General features: G+C 46.6%; 2 protein-coding genes and 1 long non-coding RNA gene across 9 annotated transcripts in view; 2 read left to right on the forward strand and 1 right to left on the reverse strand.

Moving 5' to 3' along the window:
• LOC127007440 (salivary glue protein Sgs-3-like) overlaps window positions 1-7,786 on the forward strand; it is a 47,934-nt gene extending 40,148 nt beyond the window's left edge. For 2 of the 4 annotated variants that reach the window (XM_050878457.1, XM_050878456.1), the window contains one exon: window positions 430-7,786. In XM_050878457.1, the coding sequence (XP_050734414.1) occupies window positions 430-7,267 (6,838 nt within the window). In that variant the 3' untranslated portion in view covers window positions 7,268-7,786. Of the gene's footprint in view, window positions 1-429 lie in introns of those variants that run through there. The other 2 variants (XM_050878458.1, XM_050878459.1) reach the window with 2 other exon arrangements.
• Window positions 7,787-8,673: 887 nt separating this feature from the next.
• The window catches only part of LOC127007442 (sodium-independent sulfate anion transporter-like), an 85,747-nt gene continuing 66,957 nt past the window's right edge, over window positions 8,674-27,463 (forward strand). Inside the window, exons 1-2 of one of the 2 annotated variants that reach the window (XM_050878472.1) lie at window positions 8,674-8,816; window positions 11,580-11,663. Coding sequence is in view for 1 of the 2 variants with exons in the window: in XM_050878470.1 (XP_050734427.1) it covers window positions 24,626-24,632 (7 nt within the window). In the remaining variant the exon portion in view is untranslated. Of the gene's footprint in view, window positions 8,817-11,579; window positions 11,664-24,588; window positions 24,633-27,463 lie in introns of those variants that run through there. The other variant, XM_050878470.1, reaches the window with a different exon arrangement.
• On the reverse strand, window positions 20,498-24,572 carry LOC127007445 (uncharacterized). Of its 3 annotated transcripts, XR_007760258.1 has the most exons (4): window positions 23,519-24,572; window positions 23,227-23,372; window positions 23,008-23,080; window positions 20,498-22,934 (listed from the first exon to the last, which is right to left on the reverse strand). It is a non-coding gene; the product is annotated as an uncharacterized LOC127007445 (long non-coding RNA). The 3 variants fall into 3 exon arrangements; XR_007760256.1 differs by having other exon boundaries at window positions 20,498-23,080; XR_007760257.1 differs by having other exon boundaries at window positions 23,008-23,372.

Below are 27,463 nucleotides of genomic sequence, written 5' to 3' on the forward strand. Positions count from 1 at the left end.
TCTCTTCTTTGTTCCAGTGTTGTTAAGTTCATTTCCTTTAATCTTTCCTCGTATATTAATCCCTGTGTGTGTGTGTGTGTGTGTGTGTGTGTCGCCTGGGGAAGTGTTTCACAATTCGTGCGTTTGCACTTACGTGATGATCGTTAAGGATTGGGAAACTCCTTCACTTTTTCCCGGCATGTTACATGGTTAAGTGGGGGCGTGGGAGGCTGTTGGCAGCCACGAGGGATTACTGATGATGCTCAAGGGAACCAAGGAACACTGGCGGCCTCTGAGAGGGTGTGGCAAATGGGAAGTAAGGATCCTGTAGCGGAGAAGGAAGTTATACATTGCTAAGTTTTTGTGTTTGCAAGTTTTAAAGTGTTGATCATGGGAATGTAGACTGTGAGAGCTGACTTTACACTATGTCTAATGTTTTGGGTGTTGCAGATTGGTAGTGGTGGCGGCCGTCACGGTGCTAGGATGCCAGACTCAGGCCGTGGAGCTCGTGTGGGACGACAGTGACTGGAAGCCCATCCTCTCTCCATGCCCAACTTGCCGACAAGGGAAGGCTATTAATGACAAGGTTGTGGCCAGAAGTCCACAAGGCAGAACCGTCCCGGCGCCGCAGGGTTCATCAGATGTTCAAATCACGTCACTGCCCAGTGGACCTTTCATCAAGGAGGCAGACCTTGTCCACACTCTGTCTTCGAGCTTCGTCCGAGAGGCGTCAGTTTCCGCCTTACGGCCCAACAAGCCTCAAGGTGGGAAGTCTGATCGTAGAAAGCCCAGCCTCGTTCCAAGTCGCCGTGCACAGTCCCAGCGTGTTTCTTCCGGCGGCGTGCAGTTGATCTACCTTCCAGAGGGTTCCCTCCAGCAACTCAGCTCTGCCAGGGCTGCCCGTATTATCCCGACCCGAACACCTCTCCAAAAAAGTGGCGACTTGTTGGAGGTGTCCCCGCAGCCCTTGCCTGAGTTTGTGCAAAACGTGGGTTTCTCTGATAAACAAAAAAGAGATCAGTCGGGACGAATAATATCAGGTGGTGTGTCCAATGCCCTACCAGTATCTATTCTCACCACTCCTGACCAGCAACAAGAAGCCAAGGAAAAGTTGAGGCTTTTGGAAGCTGCATTAACAGCTCCTGAGGAAAACCAACCAAATGAGAATGGTCGGCTGCCGCGAGTGTTCATTGCTCCATCTCACGTGGCACCTCCTCCAGGCTATGTCAAAATCCCTCTTGTGCCGCATGGTGAGCCAGGTGCTTCCACCATCCCGTCGGGAGATGGAAAACTTCCGCAAACTTTCCTTACTTCTGACAAGAGCTCACCCCCTCCTGGCTTCATCAAAATCGATCTGCCAGAGGGTGTGAGTCAGCTCTCACGGGGCATCCCTGTTGTGGTTCCCAATGACCTGCCTCCACGATCCTCCTCAGAACGCACTAGAGCTCTAGAGATCCTTGGTGCTAATCGCCAGGCCCGGACCAGCAAGAGCCAGAGGCCAACAGTCCAAACTCTTCAACGGGAAGAAGCCAAATTTGCTTCCACTCCATTGCCGCCTCTTCGTGAACAGCAAGAATCTCCTCGTCGACCATCCCCAGCACGCGGCCAGCCTCGCTTTCCTTCACGCCCAGAGCAGCCTCCTAATTTCCTGCAGTTCAGTCAACCCTCACAGCCCCTCCCTCAACCTAACCAGGCTGTGTCCAGACCCAACCAGCCAAAACAGCCCTTCCCTGAGCAACCACAATTTATCGCAGTATTCCCTCCTTTACCCACCCAGCGGCCTGCCCAGAAATCCACTCTCCAAGAGCAGTCTCTCCCACGACCTGTAAGCACTCCACGGCCCCTCCCATCTTCCGTGCCTGAGGAACCTTTCTCATTCACTGAGCAGCCCTTGCGACGGCCAAATCAGCCCATCACCCAGACAGACAGACCCTTCACCTCCAAAGAAACCACATCGCAGACTAGCCAACTTCTTCCTCAGTCTAATCAGCCTTCAGAGCCTCAGAAACCAATCCCACAAGCCAAAAGACCCATTCTGCAGAGTGCCCATCGCATCCCACAAATTGGCCAGTCCTTCCTTCAGTTTGGCCGACCTTCAAGGCCAAATCCATCTGACCTGCCTTTGCAACAGCCTGATAAACCTTCCTTACAACCTGTCTTGTCCTCTCAGCAACCTGATCGTCCTTTCCAGCCTAACCAGCCATTCCCACAGCCTGGCCAGCCATTCCAACGTCAGCCAGGCCAGCCATTCCCACGTCAGCCAGGCCAGCCGTTCCCACGTCAGCCAGGCCAGCCATTCCCACGTCAGCCAAGCCAGCCATTCCCACAGCCAGGCCAGCCATTCCCACAACCTGGCCAGTCATTCCCACAGCAAGGTCAACCATTCCCACAACCAGGTCAGCTATTCCCACAGCAAGGCCAACCATTCCCACAGCCTGGTCAGTCACCTTCACAGCCTGGCCAGCCATTCCCACAGCCTAACCAGCTATTCTCACAGCAAGGCCAGCCATTCCCACCGCCTGGTCGGTCACCCCCACAGCCTGGCCAGCCTGACCAGCCATTCCCAAGGCCTGGACAACTTTCCCCACTTCCAGGGCAACCATTCACACAGCCTGGTCAACCTGGACAGAATGACCGTCCATTCTCACAACCTAAACAGCCTGACCAGCCATTCTCACAGACTAGGCCACCATTCACGCAGCCTGACCAGCCTATTGACCATACTCACCAACCTCCCTCATCGCCTCGTCAGTCCTTCCAACAAGATGAGCAAACTTTCCCGCAACCAAGTCAACCCTTCCCCCAGCCTGGCCAGCCTTCCCCCCAGCCTGGCCATCCATTCCCACAGCCTGATCAGTCAACTCCACAGCCTGGACAGCATAGCCAACCTTCCCTGGAGCCTGATCAATCAACCTCACAGCCTGATCAGTCAACCCCACAGCCTGGACAGTCTGGACACCGGAGCCAGTCTCCCCTGCAACCTGGGCAGGTCTTCCCACAGCCTGGGAAACCATTTTCACAGTCCAGACAGCCTGGCAAAATTGAACAATCTATCCCACAGCAAGAACAGCCATTCCCACAGCCTGGACAGTCATTCTCACGGCAGCCTGGACACTCATTCTCACAGCAGCCTGGACAGTCATTCTCACAGCAGTCGGGACAATCATTCCCACAGCAGCCTGGACAGTCATTCTCACAGCAGTCTGGACAGTCATTCTCACAGCAGTCTGGACAGTCATTCCCACAGCAGCCTGGACAGTCATTCCCACAGCAGTCTGGACAGTCATTCCCACAGCAGTCTGGACAGCCATTCGCACGGCAGCCTGGACACCCATTGGCTCAGCCTAACCGGCCATTCCTGCAACCTGGACAGCCTCCTCGTCCTCCTGGTCAGGTATTCCTACGGCCTGACCAGTCTCCTTCACAACCTACCCAGCCTGATCCTGCTAGCGAGTTCACTCTTCCACAAACCGGCCAATCATTCCCACAGGGTGCTCAGTCTTCACCGCCACGTTTCTCCCAGCCTAACCAGTCTTTCCCACAGTCTGACCCACCGTTCTCACAGACTCTTCCACATTTTGGACCCCCTCCACGCCAGCCTTTCAATACATCTCCAACCCCTCCAATCACAACACCCTTGAACAGTGAGTCAACTCCAGAATCTGAGATAAGACCCTCAACACTTCAGGCCACCCTGAGGCCCAGATTCACATCTCCATCTACTCAGAGGCAAAGTTCTACTTTCGATACAACACCAAGGCCGATTTTAACTTCACCTTCCACCCAAAGACCAAGTTCCACCTTCCAGCCTACTACCAACCCGGGATTTACTACCCGGTTTACCCAAAGGCCAAGTACTATCTTCCAGACCACTCCAAGACCGAACTTTATTTCACAGTCCACTCCCAAACCAAGTTCTACTTTCAGGACAACTCCCAGGCCGAACTTTGTTTCGCAATCCCCTCCCAGGTTAAGTTCTACATTCCAACCATCTCTATCACCAAATTTCATTCCACAGTCCACTCAAAGGCCACATTCTTTCCAACCTACTCCAAGACCATCTTTCACTTCCCCGTCCACCACTCAGAGAATAACTCCAGCTTCTCGGCCAAGCTTCCCCTCTCTGTCTACTCCACACCCCAGATTCCCATCCAATTCTTTTGTTACCCAGGATGAAGAAAACACCTCTGAGCCTCCTTTCATCCCTCACTCCTCACCATTTACTACTCCCTCTCCTGCCTTCCCCAAAATCACTAACCCCCTAGACACTGCATCTGGATCCCAAGCTCTTTCCATCCCAGGAGCAGTGTCTCATTCTCCACCAAGATTTGCTTCCTCTGTCACTCCAAGACCCTTTAGCACCACTGTGAGGCCACAAACTGTCTCTTTTGAGGAGTCTTCAAAGCCTTCTTCACTTTCCTCCAAGAAGCCTTTCGTGTCTTCCACTCTGAGACCTCAACCAGTCTCCTTCTCAGGCTTCCCTTCACCTTTACCAACATCCATTCCGAAGCCCCAACCAGTTTCTCCTACCCCTCGTCCCCTCCGCCTTCCTACCTTTGCACCTTTTGGATCAGTCAAGAGGCCACCATCACGCCAGTCAGAAGACAAGAGACCCAAACAGTTCCCTCATGATCGCATTCCTTCCTTCCGGGATTCTCAAGAGTCTTTAGTTTCACAGCCACAGGCACCTCGAAGGCCAAACTTTGCGCCATTCCAACCACCTTCATTGACGTCCACCCAAATTGAGGAACAGACCACTCCCTTCCAGCCTGAGGATACCACTGAAAGATTCCTCTCCACTGTCTCTAGCGCCCAGCCCTCAACCACCACCACCACCACACCCAGGGTCACCACCTTCAAGCCAAGGTTTGATTTCAATATTGCTAACAGACGCCCGTTCCTTCGCCGTAAACAACAGCCTAATAATCCACCTAATAAAGAGGATGAGGGAGCGGTGAAGAAAGAAGCTGATACAACACTTAAAAAAGATGTTGGTGAGAAAAAGACAGAGACAGTCACTCTTTTCCCGCCCTTCTCTGTTGCCCGCACACTCAACCCTCTGCTAGCACAAAAGGAAGGTGCCAACGATGAGGAAACTTCTGACGGGGTGAGGGTCCCTCCAACAGGTGTCTTCGGAAGGCGCCTCAAACCTCGAACCCGACGACCACTTAACCGTCCAAGGTCTGAGGATTCTGTCACGGACAGTGACCCGGCCGATGAGGACATACCTGTAACCGGCACTGCGACAAGACTTGATAGTCAAAACAGAGGAAGAGTTCGTTCCCAGTTAGGTCTCAGGGGTCGTGAACTCCCAGAGTGGCTGAAGGCTCGCCGGCGTAACCGTGGACGTGGACGTCTTAGGGGAACAGAAGCTCCCAAGGAGACGGAGAATGAACAGTTAGAGGATGCACCTGTGGACATACTTGAGAACAATGGGTTCAATGCTGCAGAGTCTACCGTGGTAGAATTCAGCAGCCCATTTGAAAACAGAGTGGCGCAGCCTCTCAGCCCCCATGATGCCTTAAAACAGCTAGCAGAAGATGCTGCAGAAGACATTGTTGTCAAAGAAATAGTAGAACACTTAGATACTGCAGGGGAAACTGTGGTCGACCATGTCACTTATGCAGGCGAAAAAATTGTTGAAACAGGCTCTCTTGGCAGACTTGAAAATCCTCAAGAACACAGCGAGGATTTCGTAGAGCAGCCTGCCTTCTCTGCCCGATTCAGAGAGATCAAGCGGGAGCCAGCAGAAGAGCCAGAACACATCTATAATGAGCCCGAGCCTGAAACCAAGGCTGAGCCAGAGCCTGAACTGGATGGTGAGCCTGAGCCTGAAGCTGAGCCTGAGCCTGAACCTGTGTCTGAACTTGAGGCTGAGCCTGAGCCTAAGCCCAAAGCAGAGGTCCTCGATGATGGCGCCACAACTGAGCCGGAGCCCGAGCCGCAGCACCAACCACAGTATGTATCTGAAGACGACCTTCCCGACAAACCAGAGACGCCCCTCCCTCATTATCGCTTTTCAAGGTTACCCTCATCTCCCTCAACTCTCCCTGACCCCTTGAAGCCAGCCCCCATATCCTCCCCAGCCTTCCTGCCATTTCCCAGACAGCTCCCTAGTGAGCCTTCTGTAATTCAGTTTTCAGACCCCTCCACAGAAAATCATAATAGCAGAGGTTCATGGAATCAGACTCAAAAAGACCAAGAAGCTGTGGCCCCAGAAAGCATTAATGACCCTTCCAACAGCGACCATAATGATAGAGTGACTGTGGGCGTAGCCAGTACCCATAATATCGACGAGGGGGCAAGGGATCCTCTAGGATACGAGAGTGACATTTCCTACTACCATGTTACCACAGAATTTCCGGAGACCTCATCTTTGTTTCCTAATGACCACTTCACTACTCTTTCCCCAGGCGAGTCAGAGGACTACTACAGCTATGAATATGATGACCTGTACGACGACCCCGCAGAGCAGAGTAAAGATCAGAAATTCGGCGGCAGCAGTGCCCAGGTTGTCTTCGCTGTCCCAGTCACAAAGTATGTTCCAGAGCTTGTGCTGACGACTACACCAGCGGCTGAGAGAGTCGAGGCTTTTAGTGAAGCCACTAACTCTGAGATGACTATTTTTGAGGGCAGCCAAGTGACCGCCGAGGGCTCACAATGGGCCACCGAGACTCCTCAGGTGACCAGCTCACCCGAGGATACTTCACATATGCTTCGAGAAACCACGGTGACCCAGGTGACCGAGGAAGTGCCCCAGACAACTGACGTGCCGGAGGTGACCGATGAGATGGTCGAGGTGACGGAAGAGGTGATGGTGGTGACAGAGGTGGTGCCACAGATGACTACCGAAGATGCAGTAGCAGAAACAATCACAGAATCTCCGGTGACAAGCGAAACTACCTTGATGCCTGACGACACCACTACTGAGAGGGAGGGCGCGGTGCATCAGTCACACGCCGATGGGACTTCCTCCACTCCGAAACCCGCTGCGCCTGTTATCACATTCCTTCCTTTTCCCTTCACCACTACCACCACCCCCACGACCACCTCTACCACCACCTCCAGGCCACGCCCAGTGTCCATCAGGCCGCTTCATGCTCGTCTGCTGAACGCAGGGAAGAAGAAAGTGTCTCCAAGCGTGGCTTCCGCCAAGAAAGATTCTGGGGCTCTTAAGATTGTGGCTAAATCAACCGTGGCAGAGATCCAGTCCTCTGACCCCGTCATTTGCTTCCCTGGGCACCCCTGCGTCAGGGCCGTGGGTGTCGGGCGCCTCTTGCCTCCCTAAACACCTCATCACTTCGCCTCATCCCTATACTTGCTCTTTCACACCCTTGTCGACCCTGAGTGAAACACATCAGTGAGTGTTATATTCTTAAGCGATCTTAATGTCGCTCCTGTCCAGGTCTATTTCATAGTAGGTTTGAAATAGCTAAACATTGTAGGTAAATCTTGCCATACACCACATATAAACAGAGCTTAAGTCATCCATAAACAATCAAAGTAGATACGTTTGCAGAATTTATTGATTAGCCTCTGTTACCTTTATTGTACCAGAGCTATTTGTTTTGGCAACTGTTTGAGATGAACATGGTTGCAATGTCCCTCGTACCTCGTTAGTCACTTCTCAGGGTGGAAAAGGGTCACTTCTCTGTAGATATATAATTTATTTCTAAGCCTTGGTGAGCATCAGCTGGTCTGCTGCTCCTGAGGCAAGACCTCGAGCCGCCAGTGTGGGTCACCCTTCAGTCATGTATTGTACATTAAGATGTATATTATAATACTTGAGTAAAACGTTTTATATATATTCGTTGTATGACTTCATTTTCGTAAGAGAGGAGAAGGTTTGCTTCCACCTGCTGGCGACGTCTTTCTTCAGTTGGAAACGAAAAGTATTCCATAAAAGGGAGGTCCTGTGTTGGAATCTAACAAAACACTTTGACCATTTATTTCATGGGACTTTTTCAAATAAACGCTACTCAGTTAAATATGCCTCATTCACTAATTATGAAGCACGTCAAGTGTTATTAAAGTGGGCGGTGTGGAATCCTTTGTAATGTAAGAGTAGCTATTCCATGCAAAAATATTATCCATTTTAGCTCACTGGAAGAAGGGGAACCATCAACAATTAATAATGATAGGTAGTTTAATCTTTCTGTGGACACGGTTGTGCGCTCGTTCATTCTTCTAGCTCGCCATAGAGGCCATAAAGGAGTCGAGCTTATTTTAGAGGCTTCGGGGGCTGTTGGTAGTTCATGCCTCCCCTTGGGTAGCTGTAAATTGAACTAATTTTCTTCCTGTTAATGCCATTAGCTACACATTGGGGTCTTTTTAAATCAACACCCTTGAGGGTATCCCCAACAAATGACAGTTACTTTCCAACAAGGAATAATAGTGATAAAACCAGTCATATAGCAGTACCAGTTAATTACTATAAGAAAAAGGGGGAGGAGGAGGAAAAAAGGGAATAATAATACTAATAAAACCAGTCACCACACATACCTAAGCAGTCCTCCCTGAAAAGAAGGAGAGGAGGAGGAGGAGGAGGAAGAAGACGAGGGAGAAAAATAAGAAAAAAAAGAGGAAGAGTGAGAAGAAGAAGAAGAAGGAAAATATAAAGTCGCAGGTGAAGGAGGAAAAAAATATAATAATAACAACAAAACCAGTCAAGACACCTTATAAGCAGTCCCTCCCACCACCCGCCGAAGCCAGCGTCACTTGCAGGCGTTCGAACGCGGGCCAATGTTGACGTTTGAGCCACCCAGTCATGTGCTTCAGGCGGGGGGGCGGCGCCGGGCTATTCAGGAGGCCAGCAACACCCACCTGCAGGGCCATCGGTAGGTACACGGCGCCTGGGGGTCAGAATCATGGTCCTTAAGGTACAGCAAGGAAGGTGTTTGATGTGTGTGAATGTGTGATATTTTTTTCCCCACCTGTTGCGCCTCACATCAGCTGTTTACAAAGGCCGAAAAGGAGGTTAATCGGGTTCTCGTGAGTGTTTCTTCACGTTCATGGTACAGAGGAAGGGTCATGGTACAGTTAGGGTCATGGTACAGAGGAAGGGTCATGGTACAGAGGAAGGGTCATGGTACAGAGGAAGGGTCATGGTACAGAGGAAGGGTCATGGTACAGAGTTAGGGTCATGGTACAGAGGAAGGGTCATGGTATAGAAGAAGGGTCATGGTACAGAGGAAGGGTCATGGTACAGAGTTAGGGTCATGGTACAGTTAGGGTCATGGTACAGAGGAAGGGTCATGGTACAGAGGAAGGGTCATGGTACAGAGGAAGGGTCATGGTACAGAGTTAGGGTCATGGTACAGAGGAAGGGTCATGGTACAGAGGAAGGGTCATGGTACAGTTAGGGTCATGGTACAGAGGAAGGGTCATGGTACAGAGGAAGGGTCATGGTACAGAGTTAGGGTCATGGTACAGAGGAAGGGTCATGGTACAGAGGAAGGGTCATGGTACAGTTAGGGTCATGGTACAGAGGAAGGGTCATGGTACAGAGGAAGGGTCATGGTACAGAGGAAGGGTCATGGTACAGAGGAAGGGTCATGGTACAGAGTTAGGGTCATGGTACAGAGGAAGGGTCATGGTACAGTTAGGGTCATGGTACAGAGGAAGGGTCATGGTACAGAGTTAGGGTCATGGTACAGAGTTAGGGTCATGGTACAGAGTTAGGGTCATGGTACAGAGGAAGGGTCATGGTACAGAGGAAGGGTCATGGTACAGAGTTAGGATCATGGTACAGAGGAAGGGTCATGGTACAGAGTTAGGGTCATGGTACAGAGGAAGGGTCATGGTAATAAGGAAGGGTCATGGTACAAAGGAAGGGTCATGGTACAGAGGAAGGTTCAGATTATCATCAGGGTCATAAAACTACCCCCTGGAAATGCCCTAAGCTCCTACGAAAGCCTTGTCATATGTGTGTGTGCTTGTACATAATAGTGCTTAAGAATATGACCCCCTGTCCCTGCCTGATATAGCAGTGGTGTAATGGTGTCCTCCCTCGCCAGCCCTGTTGCAGCCTTATACACAGGTTTTTAAGTCAAGGTAGTAAGGCCACATCACTCAGACAGTCTTTCTTCTCTTCTATTACTCGTCGTGGTAAGATGAAGACCCGTATTCCACGAACATACTCCAGCCTAATCCCAAAGATACTAGGTCTGCAGGTCTTGCCAGTCCTCTATATCTAGGTACCTAGGTTTCTTTGGATTCCAGGAAACTCAGCTTTGTGTGGTGACCTACGGTAGTTACTATAAGTTCTTTGTAATTACAGGGCTGTATCCAGAGCTGTAAAAGGGAGGGTCTTTTTTCACTATATGTGGACCTTTGTAGTGACTTGAAGAGGGGTGAGGGGTGAGCGAAAAAGAGTCAAATTAGCAGAGGGGTTCGGGGTTTTGAAAAATTGACATTTTTGGGTGCATTTTCCTGCTGTCTAAATGAAAAACTGGGACTTTTCTTCCTAGTTTTTCGTTTTGACTCTCAGAAATTGGATCTTTTAGCAGATGGGAGGGTCGTCTGACCCCCCCCCCCTCCCCCCCCTGACTCCTCCCTGGGCACGGCCCTGAATTATGTTTGAATGATGTCCCTCCCAGAATAGATGAGATTTCAGATAGCTACAGCAAGTGCCACCCATTCCTGATGTGGTAGGAGAAATACTATGCATGACAAATAAGATGATAGAAGAGGTGCATTACAGCCACTTTCAATTCTTGTTCTTTTGGTGTGTAAGTGACAAGACTGCAAAGGCTTTTACTTGCCTTGTTGAAAGGACAATGCTAAAAAAAAAGGGATCAGGTAAGTCTTGCTACCTTGCTTGGTTTTGCTTTAAATGTCCGATTAATGACAGCTTCGTGTTGATAGAAAGTCAAGCATACCGGTATTAGTACCAGGTTATAGGTAAGTCATTCATTCCCCTCTCATTGACTTGTATTATAATTATGTCATCATTGATAATTTATTATAATATTCAATTGCCTTTGAATGAGTACCGAGATTTCATCTGAAACCTAATTCATTCTCTGACTTTTATCAGCACTGGACTGTATTTATTGTTATTCATTTTAGTGGTGATTGGATATTATATTAGCAGTGACATGATACTGTTCTTAATGATGATAGGTTACTCTATATTGGTTGGATACATCTTGCTTAGGTAAAGCTTGTTTCCTTTGTAATTTTTTAGGTTAGATTAGGTTTGGGAAGATGAGGACAGATCTCTTCTCAACATTTATTGCTGAATAATGTATAGATAATCACTGTACGCTAAAATGGTCCAGAAGCTCTGCTTCCTCCCTCACCCTTCCTCCAAGTAACATTGACTCCTAACTCTAAACTCCTTCCATTGAACCAATCAGCTCCTATAGTTACAGAAGAGGGGTGGGACTTGTGGGTCAGTTTAGTGTACAGTGACTATAGTCTTAGCTAGACACGAAGGATACATTCATACTGCTATTTTAATACTATAGATGTGTACATGAATAAATATTTTTGGCCTTCTTGATTCTGAAGCATAAAATAACTTGACATTTGTTTGATCATGGAGAGGGAGAGGGAGGGAGGACATTGATCATTTATTTGATAATGTTTGTTTTCAGTGAGAGGACACAGAGGCATGCAGGCTGCTGGTCCCCGGTAATTTGAGCTGAAAAGATGGAGCCTCACTGGGACCTAAAGCCAAGGTTAGTTTGTGACAATGGTTCTTAAATTGTAGTGTAGTGGACTCAACAAGGTCTGTTAAATACAGAAAGGTGATTATGAGATATAGTCAGGTTCATCAATGAAGTGTGATAGGGCACCATACATGGCTGTTAGTGCATTTAATATTTTGCCACTCGCAACAGTGGCTTTGGTAGTCACTCCATTCCATGTCCTTCACCTGTTGTTGTTATATGTAAATGTGTTGCTTTGCTTCCATGATGTGGTAGGAGAAATACTATGCATGACAAATAAGATGATAGAAGAGGTGCATTACAGCCACTTTCAATTCTTTTTCTTTTGGTGTGTAAGCGACAAGACTGCAAAGGCTTTTACTTGACTTGTTGAAAGGACAATGCTATTCATGATGAGAATCCGGGAGAAGCACCGCATCAAAAACATGGTGTACGTATTAGGAAACTGTTTGTGGTACATGACATTACTTTGGTATTCATGAAGTAAAGTTATGTATTGTGTGCTTTGTGGAGGTGAGAGGTGGATATTTGCTTGTGTGTTGCATAAGTTAGTATTGTTTTCAGATGAGTATATGAATGACTACACAAAAGGAAAAGAAAGCAATAATTATTTTATCTCATGAGGATGAAGACAATTTGATATTTTTTTACAGTAAAGGAAAAAGCTCAAGGGCAAAAGCAAACAAAAAACGAAAAAGCCTGTTAAACATTGCTCCTGTGAAAGATAATAATAGAGTTAGTAGGAGGGAACAATAGCTTTCAAAGACTGTGTTTTGGTTAGAAGTTCAGTTTTAGAAGTGAAGAGATGGTGTTCCACAGAATGGAAATTAGAGCAAAGACCACAAATATTGAAGAAAAGTTGAAAGAGGTATTAAGACACTTATTTTGATCATCAAAAGTGGAGTCTGCCCTGGGGATATTTTGATCCCTTCCCCAGATGGGTACTCGGAGGCAGTATTTTGAGCACTTTTCCTATTAGATTTTATAAATCTTTGAGGAAATGGTGTGTTTTGTGTATGTAGTTTGGCATGGAAAGAGAATTTGTCTTTAGAGAGCATGCTGAACTGATCTGTGGTGTTGATAAGACAATAAGGAAACGGAAATCGAGGACACTTGAAGGTCTGTGATAGCCTTGTACCACCCCCTCACCTCTCATTTATACTTCACCAGGAGTGGTTTATGTCCATTTTGGCAAGTATCTTTCTTCCTACTCCTATACACATCTATGTCTATGTCTGTCCATTTCATCTGTCTGCCTGCCTGTTGGTTAGTCTGTCCAATGGAAAATTTAGGAAAATTTGAATCTTAATGTTAACTGCAATTATTGTTCTGAGTCAGAGAGAAGCACATACAAGTGTGTGCATGCTCACACACACATACCAGTGACTTCATAGCAGAGCAACAGAAGAGGACAGTAATAAAGGACAGAGTATCAGAGAGGAGGGAAGTAATGAGTGAGTTTCTGCAGGGCTCAGTCACCATCATCAGTGACATACTTTGGCTGTGATGCACAACAGCTCACCCACCTTATAACACCAGCCCCAGGGGTCCCTCTGATTAAGTCTTCATGCAGGCTCCCTTCCCATCCTAAGTATCTCATGGGAGGATCCACCAACTTGCTCAATCCACGAACTTTGTGGGCATCCCCATGACCTCCTTCACACAGGATTGGCTTTTGCAGAACCAACCTGGCTAGCAATGTCGATTTCTGGGTAATGTACCACATGCCCATATAGTTGAAGTTGGCATTTACAGACTATGCAAATAATAGGCCTTGATGCATTCCTATGGAGTAATTACCAATTTAACACAAAGTCAGTCCAGCAATATCCCATGATGCTGTGTAGGTACTTAGCGCTAAAGGCATCAATTTACCTCCTCATGTTACTGTTTAGTTTCCATGTTTCATAGAGCTGTATTACAAGTCCATTCTGAGAAGTTTTGGGTCCCTACAGAGTTATTCATCCCGAACTCTGTAGGGACCCAAAACTTCTCGGATTGGATTTGTGGTACGTCCCCTAAACCGACCTTTGTAGGGACCCGAAAAGTTCTCAGTTTTGACTTGTAATACAGCCCATAGTTATAAAGACAGGGATCACAAGCAACTTGTAGATCCAAATCTTTCTCCTTCTGCACAGATATTGACAATGCCATATAGTACTTGCATTGAGCAAGTCCATAACAAATAGGCCAAGCCAGTCCATTGTAAGACTTTTGACCAGATCAACCTCTGTTCTGAACTATGCTACCAAAATATGTGAAATTTTCTAAGATGTCAATGCCCTTTCCACATGCATGAACAAACTATAAGAACATAAGACTATAAGAACGTAGGAGTCTGCAAGAGGCCGGCAGGTCTGTACTAGGCAGCTCCTGTGAATCTAACCCCACCTAATATCACTGTCCATGAATTTATCTAATCTAATTTTGAATGTGACAATTGTATTGGCACTCACCCCATGACTGTTCAGCCTGTTCTACTCATCTGCCACTCTGTTAGTAAATCAAGTTTTTGCCTATGTTCCTGTTGAATCTGAATTTATCCAGTTTAAACCCATTACTACGTGTCCTACCCGGTTCTCTTACCAACAGAACCTTATGAATATCTCCCTTATTAAAGCCCTTCATCCATTTATAAACCTCGATCATGTCTCCATGCACCCTTTGCCTTTCTAGAGAATGCAAGTTTAACTGTTTGAGTCTTTCCTCGTATGGCAAGTTTTGTAACCCTTGAATCATCTTAGTCATCCTCCTCTGCACCGATTCTAACATTTTGATATCCATTCTGTAGTAAAGTGACCAGAACTGAACCACATAATCAAGATGAGGTCTAACTAATGCTAAATATAGCTTGAGGAAGACTTCGGCGCTTCTGTTGCTTACGCTCCTTGAAATAAATCCCAGTACCCTGTTTGCTCGATTTCTAGTTTGAATGCATTGTGCCCTTGGACGGAGATCAGAGCTCACTAAGACCCTTAAATCCCTCTCGCACCCAGACCTGCTTATGAGAGTGTCATTTAAGCAATGGTTATGTGAGGGGTTGTTCCTACCTACACTCAGAATACTAAATTTCCTTACATTGAACTCCATCTGGCATTTATCCGCCCAGTCATACAATCTGTTTAGTTCATCCTGGGGAATACTAGCGTCCTGATCCGACTCAATTACTCTTCTGATCATGGTATAATCAGCAAACTTACTGACATCATTACTAATTCCTGTATCTAAGTCATTGATATAAATAATAAACAAAAGTGGACCTAATACCGAACCTTGTGGGACCCCACTCATAACACAGCCCCAGTCAGATCTTTTACCATTGATTTGCACTCTTTGCTTCCTATTGCTAAGCCACGCCTTGACCCAGTTCAAAACTTTACCCTCTACTCCGTGAGCCTGTAATTTATGCAACAGTCGTTGGTGAGGAACTTTGTCAAACGCTTTACTAAAATCAAGATAGATTACATCATAATTTTCATCTCTGTCTACTGCCTTAATTACTTTATTGTAGAAGGACAAGAGATTGGTGAGGCGTGACCTAGCTCTCGTGAACCCATGGTGCAAGTCGTGAATTAAGCTATGTTTCTCTAGATGCTCCCGAATGTTCCTGGCTATTATTCACTCCAGCATCTTGCCTATAACCGATGTTAAGCTAATTGGGCAATACAGTTGTCCCTCAAATAGTAAGGTTTCGGTTTTATACAGATTGTCATGGCAGGATTTTTTTAGGATTTTTAAATTTCACGCTAGTCGCACCGAGTAGCCATGGCGTGAGTGGCAACACTGTTCTACCAAAACACCTGCTGAAAGCACCCCAAAGTGCTCGAGAAAGGTGTTCACCTTGCAGAAAAATTCAGATTTAGGAGAAGTTATGTTTTGGGATGAGTTACGTTGTGGTAGGGAGAGCATACCACGTGAACGAGAGCAGTGTTCGCTGTATCTATCATAGTGTAAAAGAAATTCTTGCCGCAGTAACTGCCAGTGCTGCAAGAGTGGAGATAAAGGCCGTCCTTTTACTAAGCCTCATCGTTGCTATGATAACGGTGTCTCACTCACAGCAAAATGGCGTACGCTGATCTTCCTGGCAACATTTAACATGCATTATTAACTGTCCTGGCTGACGAACTCCTTACAACAGAATATGAAAAGGAAGCTGAAGTGGTTATTGTGGCACAGAAAGGTTAAATGCAATGAAACACTTATTTGTGTTTGTTTGGGCCGCCTTATTTGCTGATGATGTCATCACGGCATGAAGGCTCTCCACCTCTCAAAGCCGGGAGCCAGCAGATGTGCCGAGTTGGCAACTCGTGCTGCCGTGTCACGCATTTGAGAGCACTTGTGACGTTCCGAAAGTCCCGATTCCCTCTCTGAAACGCACCCCAGGAGTGTTTTTAGGGGGGGGCACTAATTTTATACGGATTTTCGAATAGTACGGGAGTCCTGGGTCCCTAACCCCCGTACTATTTGAGAGACGACTGTAGTTGGAAGCAGCTGACCTGTCCCCCTTTTTGAAAATCGCCGTCTTATTAGCTACTTTCCATAGGTTGGCATATAACCAGTATTACTGACATCTTAAAGATGTTGGTTTGTGGGTCACTGAATACCTCCTTGCATTCCATTAATACTCGCGGAAATATCTCGTCAGGACCTGGCGACTTATTCTTCTTAAGTTTATCTAGCTCATACTGGACTATACTTGCCTGGTAATGATTATATCCCTCAATTTATCGCCATCCCCACCCTCATACACCTGAACCCTTCCTGGAACTAGTCGTTCTATCTTCTTGTGTGAATACTGAAAGGAAGTAGTCGTTCAACAATGTGCTCATATTTTTGTAATTTTCCACTAGCTCGCCTGTGTTTGCTCTCAGCGGTCCAATTTTCTCCCTTGTTTTTGTTCTATACATCTGAATGAAACCCTTAGGATTACTTTTCCCCTCATTTGCTATTTTAATCTCATAGTTCCTTTTTGCTACCCTAGTGTTTTTCTTCACTAATCTAGATAGTTCGACATGCCTGCCCCTGAGATGTGTTTCACCATTCTTTATTTTCTTATAAAATCCCTTCTTTAAACCTATCTCATGTTTTAGCCCACGAGTCATCCACTTAGGGTCATTGTTTTCTTTTCTAAGTGTTTGCTGGGGTATATATTGTCCCTGCCCCTCTACTATTACTCTAACTAAATTATAGTAAGTTATTTCTACCTGGTTCTCCTGGCTTTCCAACCCACAGTTCTGGCCCTCATGAATCCCTAAATTTTCCCAGTTTACCTCTTCAAGATGTCTTCAAAGCCCCTCGTAATTTGCTCTTCTTAAATCTGGCACCAACACTGGGTTTGGTTGGCGGGTTACCGCCTTGTCTAAGCTAACATGAACTGTTCTGTGGTCACTGTTTCCTAACTCTCCGCCCACCTCCAATTCACGTATCAAGTTCCCATTATTAGTTAGGACTAAGTCTAAAATGTTATCTCCTCTGGTAGGCTCAGTAACAACCTGCTTAAGGAAATTATCTTGTATAACTTTAAGAAAATCCTCGGGTTCCAGGTCACCCACTAGGTCTTCCCAGTCTATATTCTTATAATTAAAGTCCCCCATCACACAGACATTTTTACTCCTACTTGCCCTGCCAGTCTCTTATAGTAATATACAATCTCTTGTATATAATATATTGTTTCATCCAGTAACCCTTCAAACACCTGTCTTGGCCAAGGAGACCTTAAGTCCTGAAGGCTTCACCTCCTTGTGCATTGCCTTGAGAGCCATCACCAGAATCTCCATTGACTCTGTGAGGATTACTACATCATAGTAATTAAAAAAGAAGGTCAGTGATTATGGTAAATTGCCAACAGATACTCCACAATGACTTTGGTCCACAATTCTGCCATATACTCTGTCCATTCAAGTGTTTAAAAGTGATAGGGCAAGGACGCAGCCCCGCCTCACTTTTGTATTCACAGGAAAGAAGCTGGATATGCCCCTTGCACCCTTCACATCATTTTCACTCCCAGATGACCGAGCAGTCAAAAGACTAGCGGACTTTGCAGAGATTCCATGGAGTTACAGGACACACTTCTACTTTTTGTGATTCGCATGATTGACCGAGTGACCTGCCTTCTCATCAGCATTTGAAGTCGCCTAAAGTTTTGACAAATAGGAGAAGACTACATAACTGGTTGCCATACCTGGCCACTACTGCACTTAGAGTTTTGCCAGTTGCAGTAATGGCATATGCATTTAGAGTTTTGCCAGTTGGGGAGGCGGTGGCTGAGTGGTTAGCGTGCCGGTCCCGCGTTCGCCTCGTTCTGGATGATGTAGGTTCGAATCCGCCGCTACCACCTGGGATTTTTTAGTCACCGCTGAGTGGCTACCCACATGCTGTCCTGGAAGCCACTCATCAGCCCGGACTCTAGAGGAACTTTCCAAGGGAAATCAAGAATGGGCTCCGGGGCTCAGTATGAGCCAAGAAAACAGATGGCGCCTGTGCCTGTGCCTTGATGGGCTGGGGCCGAGCAGTGGCGACCACCAGGCCCAACTAAGGAAGCCTACCGGGCCACCGGCGCTATGGGCCAGGACGTAAAAAAAAAAAAAAAAAAAAAAAAAAAAAAAAAATCATGGCTTTGTAGTCACTCCATTCCATGGCCTTCATATTTTGTTGTTATGTGTACATGTGGTGCTATGTTTCTTGATATGAAAGCAGAAATACTGTGCAAGCCAAATAAGGTGATGAAAGAGGTGCCGCATTACAGCCACTTTCAATTCTTGTGCTCTTGGTGTGTAAGGGACAGGACTGCAAAGGTTTTTTCTTGCCACGTTGAAAGGACTATGCTATTCATGATGAGAATCTTGGAAAACACCGACATAAAAAAACATGGTGTACATACGTATTAGGAAACTGTTTGGGGCACATGACATTACTTTGGCATTCATGGAGTGGAGTTGTGTATTGTGTACTTTGTGGAGGTGTGAAGTGAATATTTGCTTGTGTGCGTGTGCACGTGTGTGTGTGTGTGTGTGGTTGTGAGGATAAATGAGTCGAGATGGTGGAGGCCGCTGCCCATCTCGAGAAGAAAAGGAAAGGGAAGTGGATAGTTACGTGCACCAGTCACTCATGCTCGCGGGGGAGTGCTATGATCCTTGGGGAAACGTCATAGTGTTGTTGTTGGCCTTTTTCTTCTGGGGACCGTGTGGCTCTGTGGGTATAGTGCTCGGCCCGCGACAGATTTTTTTTTTTTTTTTTTTTTTTTACGTTGTTGCCTATTGCGCCGGTAGGCATCTTCCCGGTGTGGCCTGATGGTCGGCCCAAGGCTTCTTCCAGGTGGGGCCTGATGGTCGGCCCAGCCCGTTCTGGCGCAGGCGAGTGTTTATAGTGGCGCCATCTTGCGTTGGCTCATGCTGCCCCCCGGAACGCGTTTTTGATTCGCTTGGACGGCTTCCTCTAGAGTCCGGGTTGATGGGTGGTCTTCAGGACAGCATGTGGGTAGTTTTAAGCCACTCGGCGGTGACTGAAAAATCCGAGTGGTAGCGTGAGGATTCGAACCCGCGTCGTCCATCACGCGGCGAATGTGGGTCCAGTACGCTACCAGTTCGGCCACCGCCAGTTCCATTCGACTCACTGCCAGAAATAAACACACCACAAACATCCATTATCCGCCATTATTATTATTATTATTATTATTATTAGCTCTAGTGATAGCGCTTCCTCGTGCATCGCCGTGGGAGGGAGTGAGGATCGAGGTTTTCGAGCTATTAAATACTTCTAAATATTATTGTTATTTTTATATTGTTTTTGTTTTGATGTGCTTTTGTTTAGGTGACAAACTTAGCCATACCATTCAGCCCATCACAAAGCACATCATCACCGCCAATCCACGACCTCCACCACCGCTGGTTGGCTTGGGGGTTGCGGGGACGGCGAGGGAGGTCGTGGCTTATGATTTTGACGGCCAGGGCGTTCAAGTTTCGCCCTGAGCATTGTTTAATAAGTGTGTGTGTGTGTGTGTGGGTGTGGGGGGTGGGGGCGTTGTTTAGCGCGTGTGCACGAGAGAGAGAGAGAGAGAGAGAGAGAGAGAGAGAGAGAGAGAGAGAGAGAGAGAGAGAGAGAGAAAGTGGATCAATCTGGATGCAATCTGAATTAACACAGTTGTCCAGTGCGCTCTCTAAGCTGGTGAAAAGCAATGATTTACCCTGTTAACTCTCATTATCACTTCTAACAAGATCATCATCACCAACACTAAAGTATAGTACATACCACCGGCTTTCACAAGAGTAATTCGTGTTCTGCGCCCCCAATTCAGAAGCTAGTCTCCATATTTGATTCCTTGTTTACTCGCTCAATACAAGTAGCGGGTCAGGGCAACGCGTTGCAGCTTTGGGGTCACCGCCATAACGTAACGTCCGTGCACAGCCCTTTCATGTCATGTGCGGGCTTGCAGGATGCGAGAATACAGGGACAAGGACAGCATCTCGGGGCTAGACCTACCAGCGAGGCGAGTTTAGAGCTCGGAGATTACGAACACGTAGTTTATAAATTTACGTATTACACCTGGTTTGAGATTTTTCAGGGCTGAGGGTGGGGAAAGGCCTGCTTCACAATAGGAAATGTATCTATTACTTGTAAATTTTCAGCCTTGCGTTTCCCATAACTGAATAAACCGTATTATTATTATTATTATTATTATTATTATTATTATTATTATTATTATTAGTGGTATTACATACCTGTTAAATATATAACTATCATTATCTTCAGTCATTACTAGTCCACTGAAGGATAAAGTCCTGCAATTGATAGATTCTGATAATTAATTTGAATAAATACATTTTGGAAATTTTCAGTTTGTTCCGGCGGGAGAATAAAACCGGGTAGGCCCTTCGCAATCCTACTCGGCGCCGGGCGCATGCCGACTCACTCCTGCACCGGCTGTCCCTGGCATCCTTAGCTTTGCTTTACCTTATTCCCAAACTTGTATGAATGTCTGTTTGGCTCAACTATGCTGCCAGATGGACAAATTGATCTTTTCCTCATTCACTCTCACGCTTCCCTGGTCGACAACTGCTGACCTACTGGAGCTAGACTGTTATTGGGGCCAGTGGCGTACCCAGAGGTGATAGGCACTCTGCAAGGGCCGGGACAGATGCAGGTAGCTCTCGTTTCACGCGTTTCTGATAACAACGTAAAACGAATTAAAACAATTTTCACTCCTAAGAAAACCTTAATAGTTCAGGGGTTGGAATAACCATAATGTAATTATAATGTTTTAATTGAAAACCAATAGGCCTAATTATTTACACTGGGCTCTTCAAAGCCTCATAATTCAAACGCGTGGGCTGTGAGGCACCCTGCATATCGTATCTTAACTTTCAGGTTCTTAGATTTGATCTGATGAGTAGAAATTTCTCCCTCATTACTGGCAGCCATTTTGAACTTAATTGATTCAAGGAGTGAGTTAGGGGGTTATTGAGGCTACCGCCCGTAAAACGCACGGAGCTGCTTTCCAAGTTTTACATTCGCGTTATACGTAGCCTGCAGTGTCTACTTATGATGATTTGAAATACTTTACACGATAAAATGTATTTGGCTAATGTTAATAGGTAAGCGGACGCCATGTTGTGTTGACTACTTCCTCGCTGGCCCACATGCGAGCCACACACAACTGGCGGGGTTAGGTTACCAATTTTGTAATTTTGTGGGTCATTAGGTACCGTAATTAAGTTCATGTCGATGGAGCGAAAACTGCTAATATTATAATGATCCATCTCACGTGCGGGTGGGCTCCACTCACACAGCTCTCCTCTTAAAGGCTCTTCGTCTCATCAGCTCTCCTCCTCTTACTGATAGTCTTCTACCTCTTAAATTCCGCCGCCATGTTGCCTCTCTATCTTCTATCGATATTTTCATGCTGACTGCTCTTCTGAACTTGCTAATTGCATGCCTCCACCCCCCCCGCGGCCCCACTGCACACGACTTTCTACTCATGCTCATCCCTATATTGTCCAAACACCTTATGAAAGAGTTAACCAGCATCTCCATTCTTTCATCCCCTTCACTGGTAAACTCTGGAACAGCCTTCCTTCGTCTGTATTTTCTCCTGCCTTTGACTTGACCTCTTTCAAGAAGAGTGTATCAAGACACCTCTCCACCCGAAATTGACCTCTCTTTTGGCTACTCTTTACTTTTATCTTTTATAGGAGCGGCGAGTAGCGGGCTTTTTTTGTACTCTCTTTATTGCCCTTGAGCCGTGTGACGTGTCCTCTGATGTAAAAAAAAATAATGAACATCGTAGAGAACAAAGCTGATCAGCGAGATACGATAAGGTTGGGAATAGTGGAATAGGAAAGAACGGACAGAAGAACCAGGGCTGGGAAGTAGGAAAGCAGGAGGTAGCATTTGAGATGGAGGAAGAGAGGTTGGGGGAGTGAGAGATCGAGATAAGAGTACGTGGGCGGCTGTGAGGTTGGTGCGGGATTAATGATGGAATGGGGCCGGGTTTTTTTTTTTTTTTTTGTATGTTTTGCCTCCGGTAGGTTTTGTTGCGGGGCCTGGTGGATGGCCCCAGCCCGTTCGTGGCGCAGGTGAAGTTTGTTTTCAGTGGATGCTGTTATGTATGACTTGCTTGGCCCATGATAGCCTCCGGTCCTCCTCTTGACTGAGGTCGTTGAAGTTAGGGTCGATAGAAGATCTGGACAGCATGTAGGTAATCTTCCGTCACTCGGCAGAAGACAAACTAATTTGCAATGATTTTCTAATGTCAGAGTACAGTGAGATTGACTTCAACTAGGCACACTGCTGGCCAACGCTGATTAAGCATGTACATGACACAACAATCGACACTGCTTTAATTAAACTAAATTTGGTCAGCGCCTCCTCTTGCGTGCATTATTAAACCAGAACGCAGATAGTTACAGTGGCAACGAATGACGTGCTGAAAAGAAGAGGCATATGCATTTTTAGCAGTCTTAATATATTCATTGCGAGAAAACAAACATATTAAGAATAAGTGTGCGTCATTTAAAAGTGATCTTGAACGTCACTTTGAAATAGAAAGCTTGAGGATTCCATAAGAGGGCAGCACCTGATACATAAGTTGGGTAATTTACGATCATGACGATGAATTTTGCGGCCTCGTTGCTCTGACGTGCGTGGCGAGGGGTCACATAGTGGGGAGCTAGGGCGCTGCGTTAATGCCGAGACGGGTACGGTGTCCATAACAAAGGTGGGACGGTGTTCTTTTTTCTCCCTCCTCCTCCCATCTTTCTCTCGTCCGCAGTCTTTCATCATAACCTGTATCCTTAGCTTTTTTCCTCTTCTTCCTCCTCCTCCCATCTTTCTCTCGTCCTCAATCTTTCATCATGACCTGTATCCTTAGTTTTTTTCCTCTTCTTCCTCCTCCTCTCCCATCTTTCTTGTCCTCAATCTTTCATCATGACCTGTATCCTTAGTTTTTTTCCTCTTCTTCCTCCTCCTCTCCCATCTTTCTCTCGTCCGCAATCTTCCATCATAACCTGTATCCTTAGTTTTTTTCCTCTTCTTCCTCCTCCTCCCATCTTTCTTGTCCTCAATCTTTCATCATAACCTGTATTCTTAGTTTTTTTCCTCTTCTTCCTCCTCCTCTCCCATCTTTCTTGTCCTCAATCTTTCATCATGACCTGTATCCTTAGCTTTTTTCCTCTTCTTCCTCCTCCTCTCCCATCTTTCTTGTCCGCAATCTTTCATCATGACCTGTATTCTTAGCTTTTTTCCTCTTCTTCCTCCTCCTCTCCCATCTTTCTTGTCCTCAGTCTTTCATCATAACCTGTATTCTTAGCTTTTTTCCTCTTCTTCCTCCTCCTCTCCCATCTTTCTCGTCCTCAATCTTTCATCATGACCTGTATCCTTAGCTTTTTTCCTCTTCTTCCTCCTCCTCTCCCATCTTTCTTGTCCTCAATCTTTCATCATGACCTGTATTCTTAGTTTTTTTCCTCTTCTTCCTCCTCCTCTCCCATCTTTCTTGTCCTCTTGTCCTTGTTCCTCAGTTGAACACATCATAGTCTTGGTAGGTCGATCCATGCATGACTATATACGTAAGCACCACTCGACCTAACCAAACCTAACAATCTTCACACGAGTATATATCCAAGCATACAGACAGAGACAAACAAACCCAGGAGAAGGTGTTAAGATAGACAGGTAAGGGCAAAGTTTGGGGTATGCGCTATGATACGCGTGGCCTCAGTGCTCATATCCGTCTCATTGACCCTACCTAACTCCCCCTTCCCACCCATCCCTTATCCTCTTCTCTTCCTGGCCTTCTCCCTTTCCCTTTCCTTTTTAATTTCCTCCTCATTCTTTCCTCTTCCATTCCTTCTTTCCCCTTCCTTTCCTCCCCAGTTCCTGCCCTTTTTCCCTTCCTCTCATCTTCTCTTCCTGCCATTTCCTCTTCCCTTTCCCCTTCTCTTCCCCTCGTGTCCTCCCCCCCTCCTCCTTCCTTTCTTTCCCTTCCCCCTTCCCTGCCATCTTTCTTTCGTTCCCCTCTACCCCCCCTTCCCTATTACCCTTTCCTCCTTTTACCCTTCCTTCCCCTTTTTGCCTTCTCCCCCTTCCCCTATCCTCTTCCTTTGCTGCCCTTCTCCTTTATCCCACCACGTTCCACTTTTTGTTTCCTCGTTCCTCTTCCCTTTCTACCCTGCCCCATTTACCCCCTCTCATCCTCCTTCTCCCTTCTTGCCCTTTCCCCCTTTCTTTCCTCTTCCTATATATCCTCTTCCCCATCTTCTTTCCCATCCTCCTTCCTGCCTTACCTGCATGGCGCCCTTGTTGATGGCCGTGCGTTGATGGCGTGGGTGTCCTGCCTTCATGCCCCGCCCCATGGCCCCCGCCCCGCCCTGCCCTGCCCTGCCCCATCTCGCCCCGCCCCGCCCCGCCCCGCCTCCATCACTTAGGGGCAGCGCCGCAGCAGAGGCGGGGTGACGGCCAGTTGGAGGCGAGGAGGCACCATGGACGGTAGGTTGCAAGAGTGGCTCTGTTCGCTAGTGAATTAGGGGGTGAGGGGAGGCAGAGTTGTAGACTGATAGCTATACAGACCAACGGACAGACAGGTAGACAGACGATTAGGTTTTCACTCAAACTCCTGACTCTTTTTTTTCATTTTTATTTTTTGTTTGTTTTTTCGATTGATGAGAGTAATGTGTATATGTTTTTGTTTGACATTTGTATTAGTTTAAATCGAGGATCATAGTTTGTTAGATAGATAGGTTAATATAGATAGATAAATAGATTTGTTTTTTCATAGAAGCAGCCACACTGACTATATTGCATAAGCCAGACCGCCTAGCTACCCGTATATCTCAAGTAAAGTAAACGAGAAAATAACAGCAAGACGCCGAATCGTTAGAGCGGCAGATATTTACTCGCCTGGTGAAGGAGTATTTTTTCTTATATATCAAAGCGTACAGCACAATTGATGATGGAAACAGTCATCTCGTTTTTGCGACGTCGATGGTAAAATAAAATAAAAGGAAAAAAAAAAAACGAACTTGGAGTCTGGGTGCTTTTGGGTGTCATCATGATTCAGTTTCTTCAGTCAGTTATTACTGTAGTTATTCAGTTTACCAGCATTGCCGCATGTTAACTAGATAACCGCGAGAAGACTTAATATCAAGAGAGAGAGAGAGAGAGAGAGAGAGAGTAATTATTTTTGTGTGTGTGTGTGTGTGTGTCACCCACGGCCTGATCATGAGCTGGACTCCTCATCGCCAGCAAATATCCTCCAAATAAGAGCAAGGCTCATTAGTCGATCTCTGTGTACTGCTGGAACTTTCGCCCCCTCCATCGCCATTGCTCACGTGGGGGCAATATCCGCTCCTTGTCAGTGGAAAAATCCCGGTCTGAGCGGGGCTCGAACTTCCGCCAGTTAAGCCTTGAAGCTTGGCAGCGCAGCGCTTTGCCACAGAGCTATCGGAGCGGTGTGTGTGTGTGTGTTTGTGTGTGTGTGTGTGTGTGTGTGTTTAGAGGGGTAGGGTGCTGAGAGCGAGGTCAAATTCAAACGTTTGCTTAAAAGATTAGTGTGTGTGTGTGTGTGTGTCTGTCTGTGTGTGTTTGCTTGTGCTTTAGTGCGTGTTGGGTTGCTGTTCCCTCCTCTGCTTGTTGTTCTATATATATTCCTCAGATTCAATTCTTCTAATGGCTTTTCTCTTCCAATTGATAGTTTTTCCAAAGAATGTAAATCATCAAATCACACTGAAAAAAGGTGCATGTCTGTATTTTTAATCAACTTCTCGTTCAATGCTGGACCATATTAAGGAAAGAAATGCATAGTGGAACCTCCCTCGAGACGTTGCCCACCACATGACACCCACTGAACTATTCGCCACTGACGTAATCATTCATAATTGCACCCTTATTAACTTACGATTTTGACACTAATGAGCATCAAATGTCAGAGAACATGGAGATTGGCTGCGTTTGAAATATGTTTGACGTGCAACGTGTGAGTGCGAGTTAGTGTTCAGTGTGGGAGGAAAAGTATGCACGAGTATAGCCTGGGAATGTGATTTGTTGAGGGTGGGAAAAGAGTATGTATCGTGGGAATGTGGTTTACTCAGGGGAGGAAAATAGTATGTGTTGTTGAGGGTAGGAAAAGGGCTGTTTATTGTAGGAATGGGGTTGAGGGTAGGAAAAGAGTATGAAATGTGGGAATGTGATTTGTTCGAGGTAGAGAGAGGAGTATGTATTGTGGGAATGGGGTTTGTTGAGGGTAGGAAAACATATGTGTTGTGGGAACGTGGTTTCTTGGAGGTAGGAAAAGTATGTATCGTGGGAATGTGGTTTGTTGAATGTAGGAAGAGAGTATGTACTGTGGGAATTTGGTTTGTTCAGGGTAGGAAAGAGTTTGTATTGCGGGAATGTGCTTTCTTCAACGTAGGAAAAGAAGGATAACGAGAGTAGGTCATGTGTGTGTTTTAAATGTTCGTTAGCTGCTACTGTTGTAAAAATTAAGGCCAAACTGAAAGCTGAGGAGTTATTGTGCATGTTTGCTGTGGGGTTGGTGGTTGAAAAAAGAAGACCAAGGCTGAATGGTATACGCTCGGGACTGTGATGGTGCAAGCAACGAGGACATAATGATGAACACTGTAAGCATCATTAATATTGGAGGCTGTGGAAGGGCTGGTGGCGGTTGAAGAACGATCAAGTTGAAGGCTTCTTACTGGGAACTGTGGTTGAACAATTAGTAACGGGAAGAGGCAGATCAATGATAAAGAGTGTGAGCATATATCTCTTGCTTGTTTTAAAAGAACAAGAGAAAACTAAGGATGTAAACTGTAACTATATATATCCTTTGGACTGTGGGAGTTTAGGATGAAGGTCAAGGGTACCCGAACGCACGTCTGCTGTAAGCTTTGGCAGAGGTGGTAATGGAAGAGGATCAAGGGTAACAGAGTAGCCTCCATGTCTGCTGTGGGCTGTGGCAGAGCTGGTTAGAGGAAGAAGAAGGCCATTGGCAACCGCGTAGCCGTAGCCCATATGTCTGCTCTGAGCTGTGGCAGGGCTTGGTATGGGAGGGGGAGGATTGAGGTAACCGAGGACATGTCTGCTGGGGTGTGTGGAAGGGCAGGGTATGGGATGGGGAGGATTGAGGTAACCGAGGACAGTCTGCTGGGGTGTGTGGAAGGGCAGGGTATGGGAGGGGGAGGGTCAACGGTTACCGGATACATGTCTCTGCTGTATGCTGTGCGTGCTTGATGCAGGCTGGGAGGTGGAAAGCGTGCTCGAGGTTATGTGTAAGGCTGAGTAAGGGCTTCCCACTCCGTAGGTCACCTGAAGGACATCATAAT

Source organism: Eriocheir sinensis, chromosome 35 (genome assembly GCF_024679095.1).
Source record: "Eriocheir sinensis breed Jianghai 21 chromosome 35, ASM2467909v1, whole genome shotgun sequence".
Lineage (NCBI taxonomy): Eukaryota > Metazoa > Arthropoda > Malacostraca > Decapoda > Varunidae > Eriocheir > Eriocheir sinensis.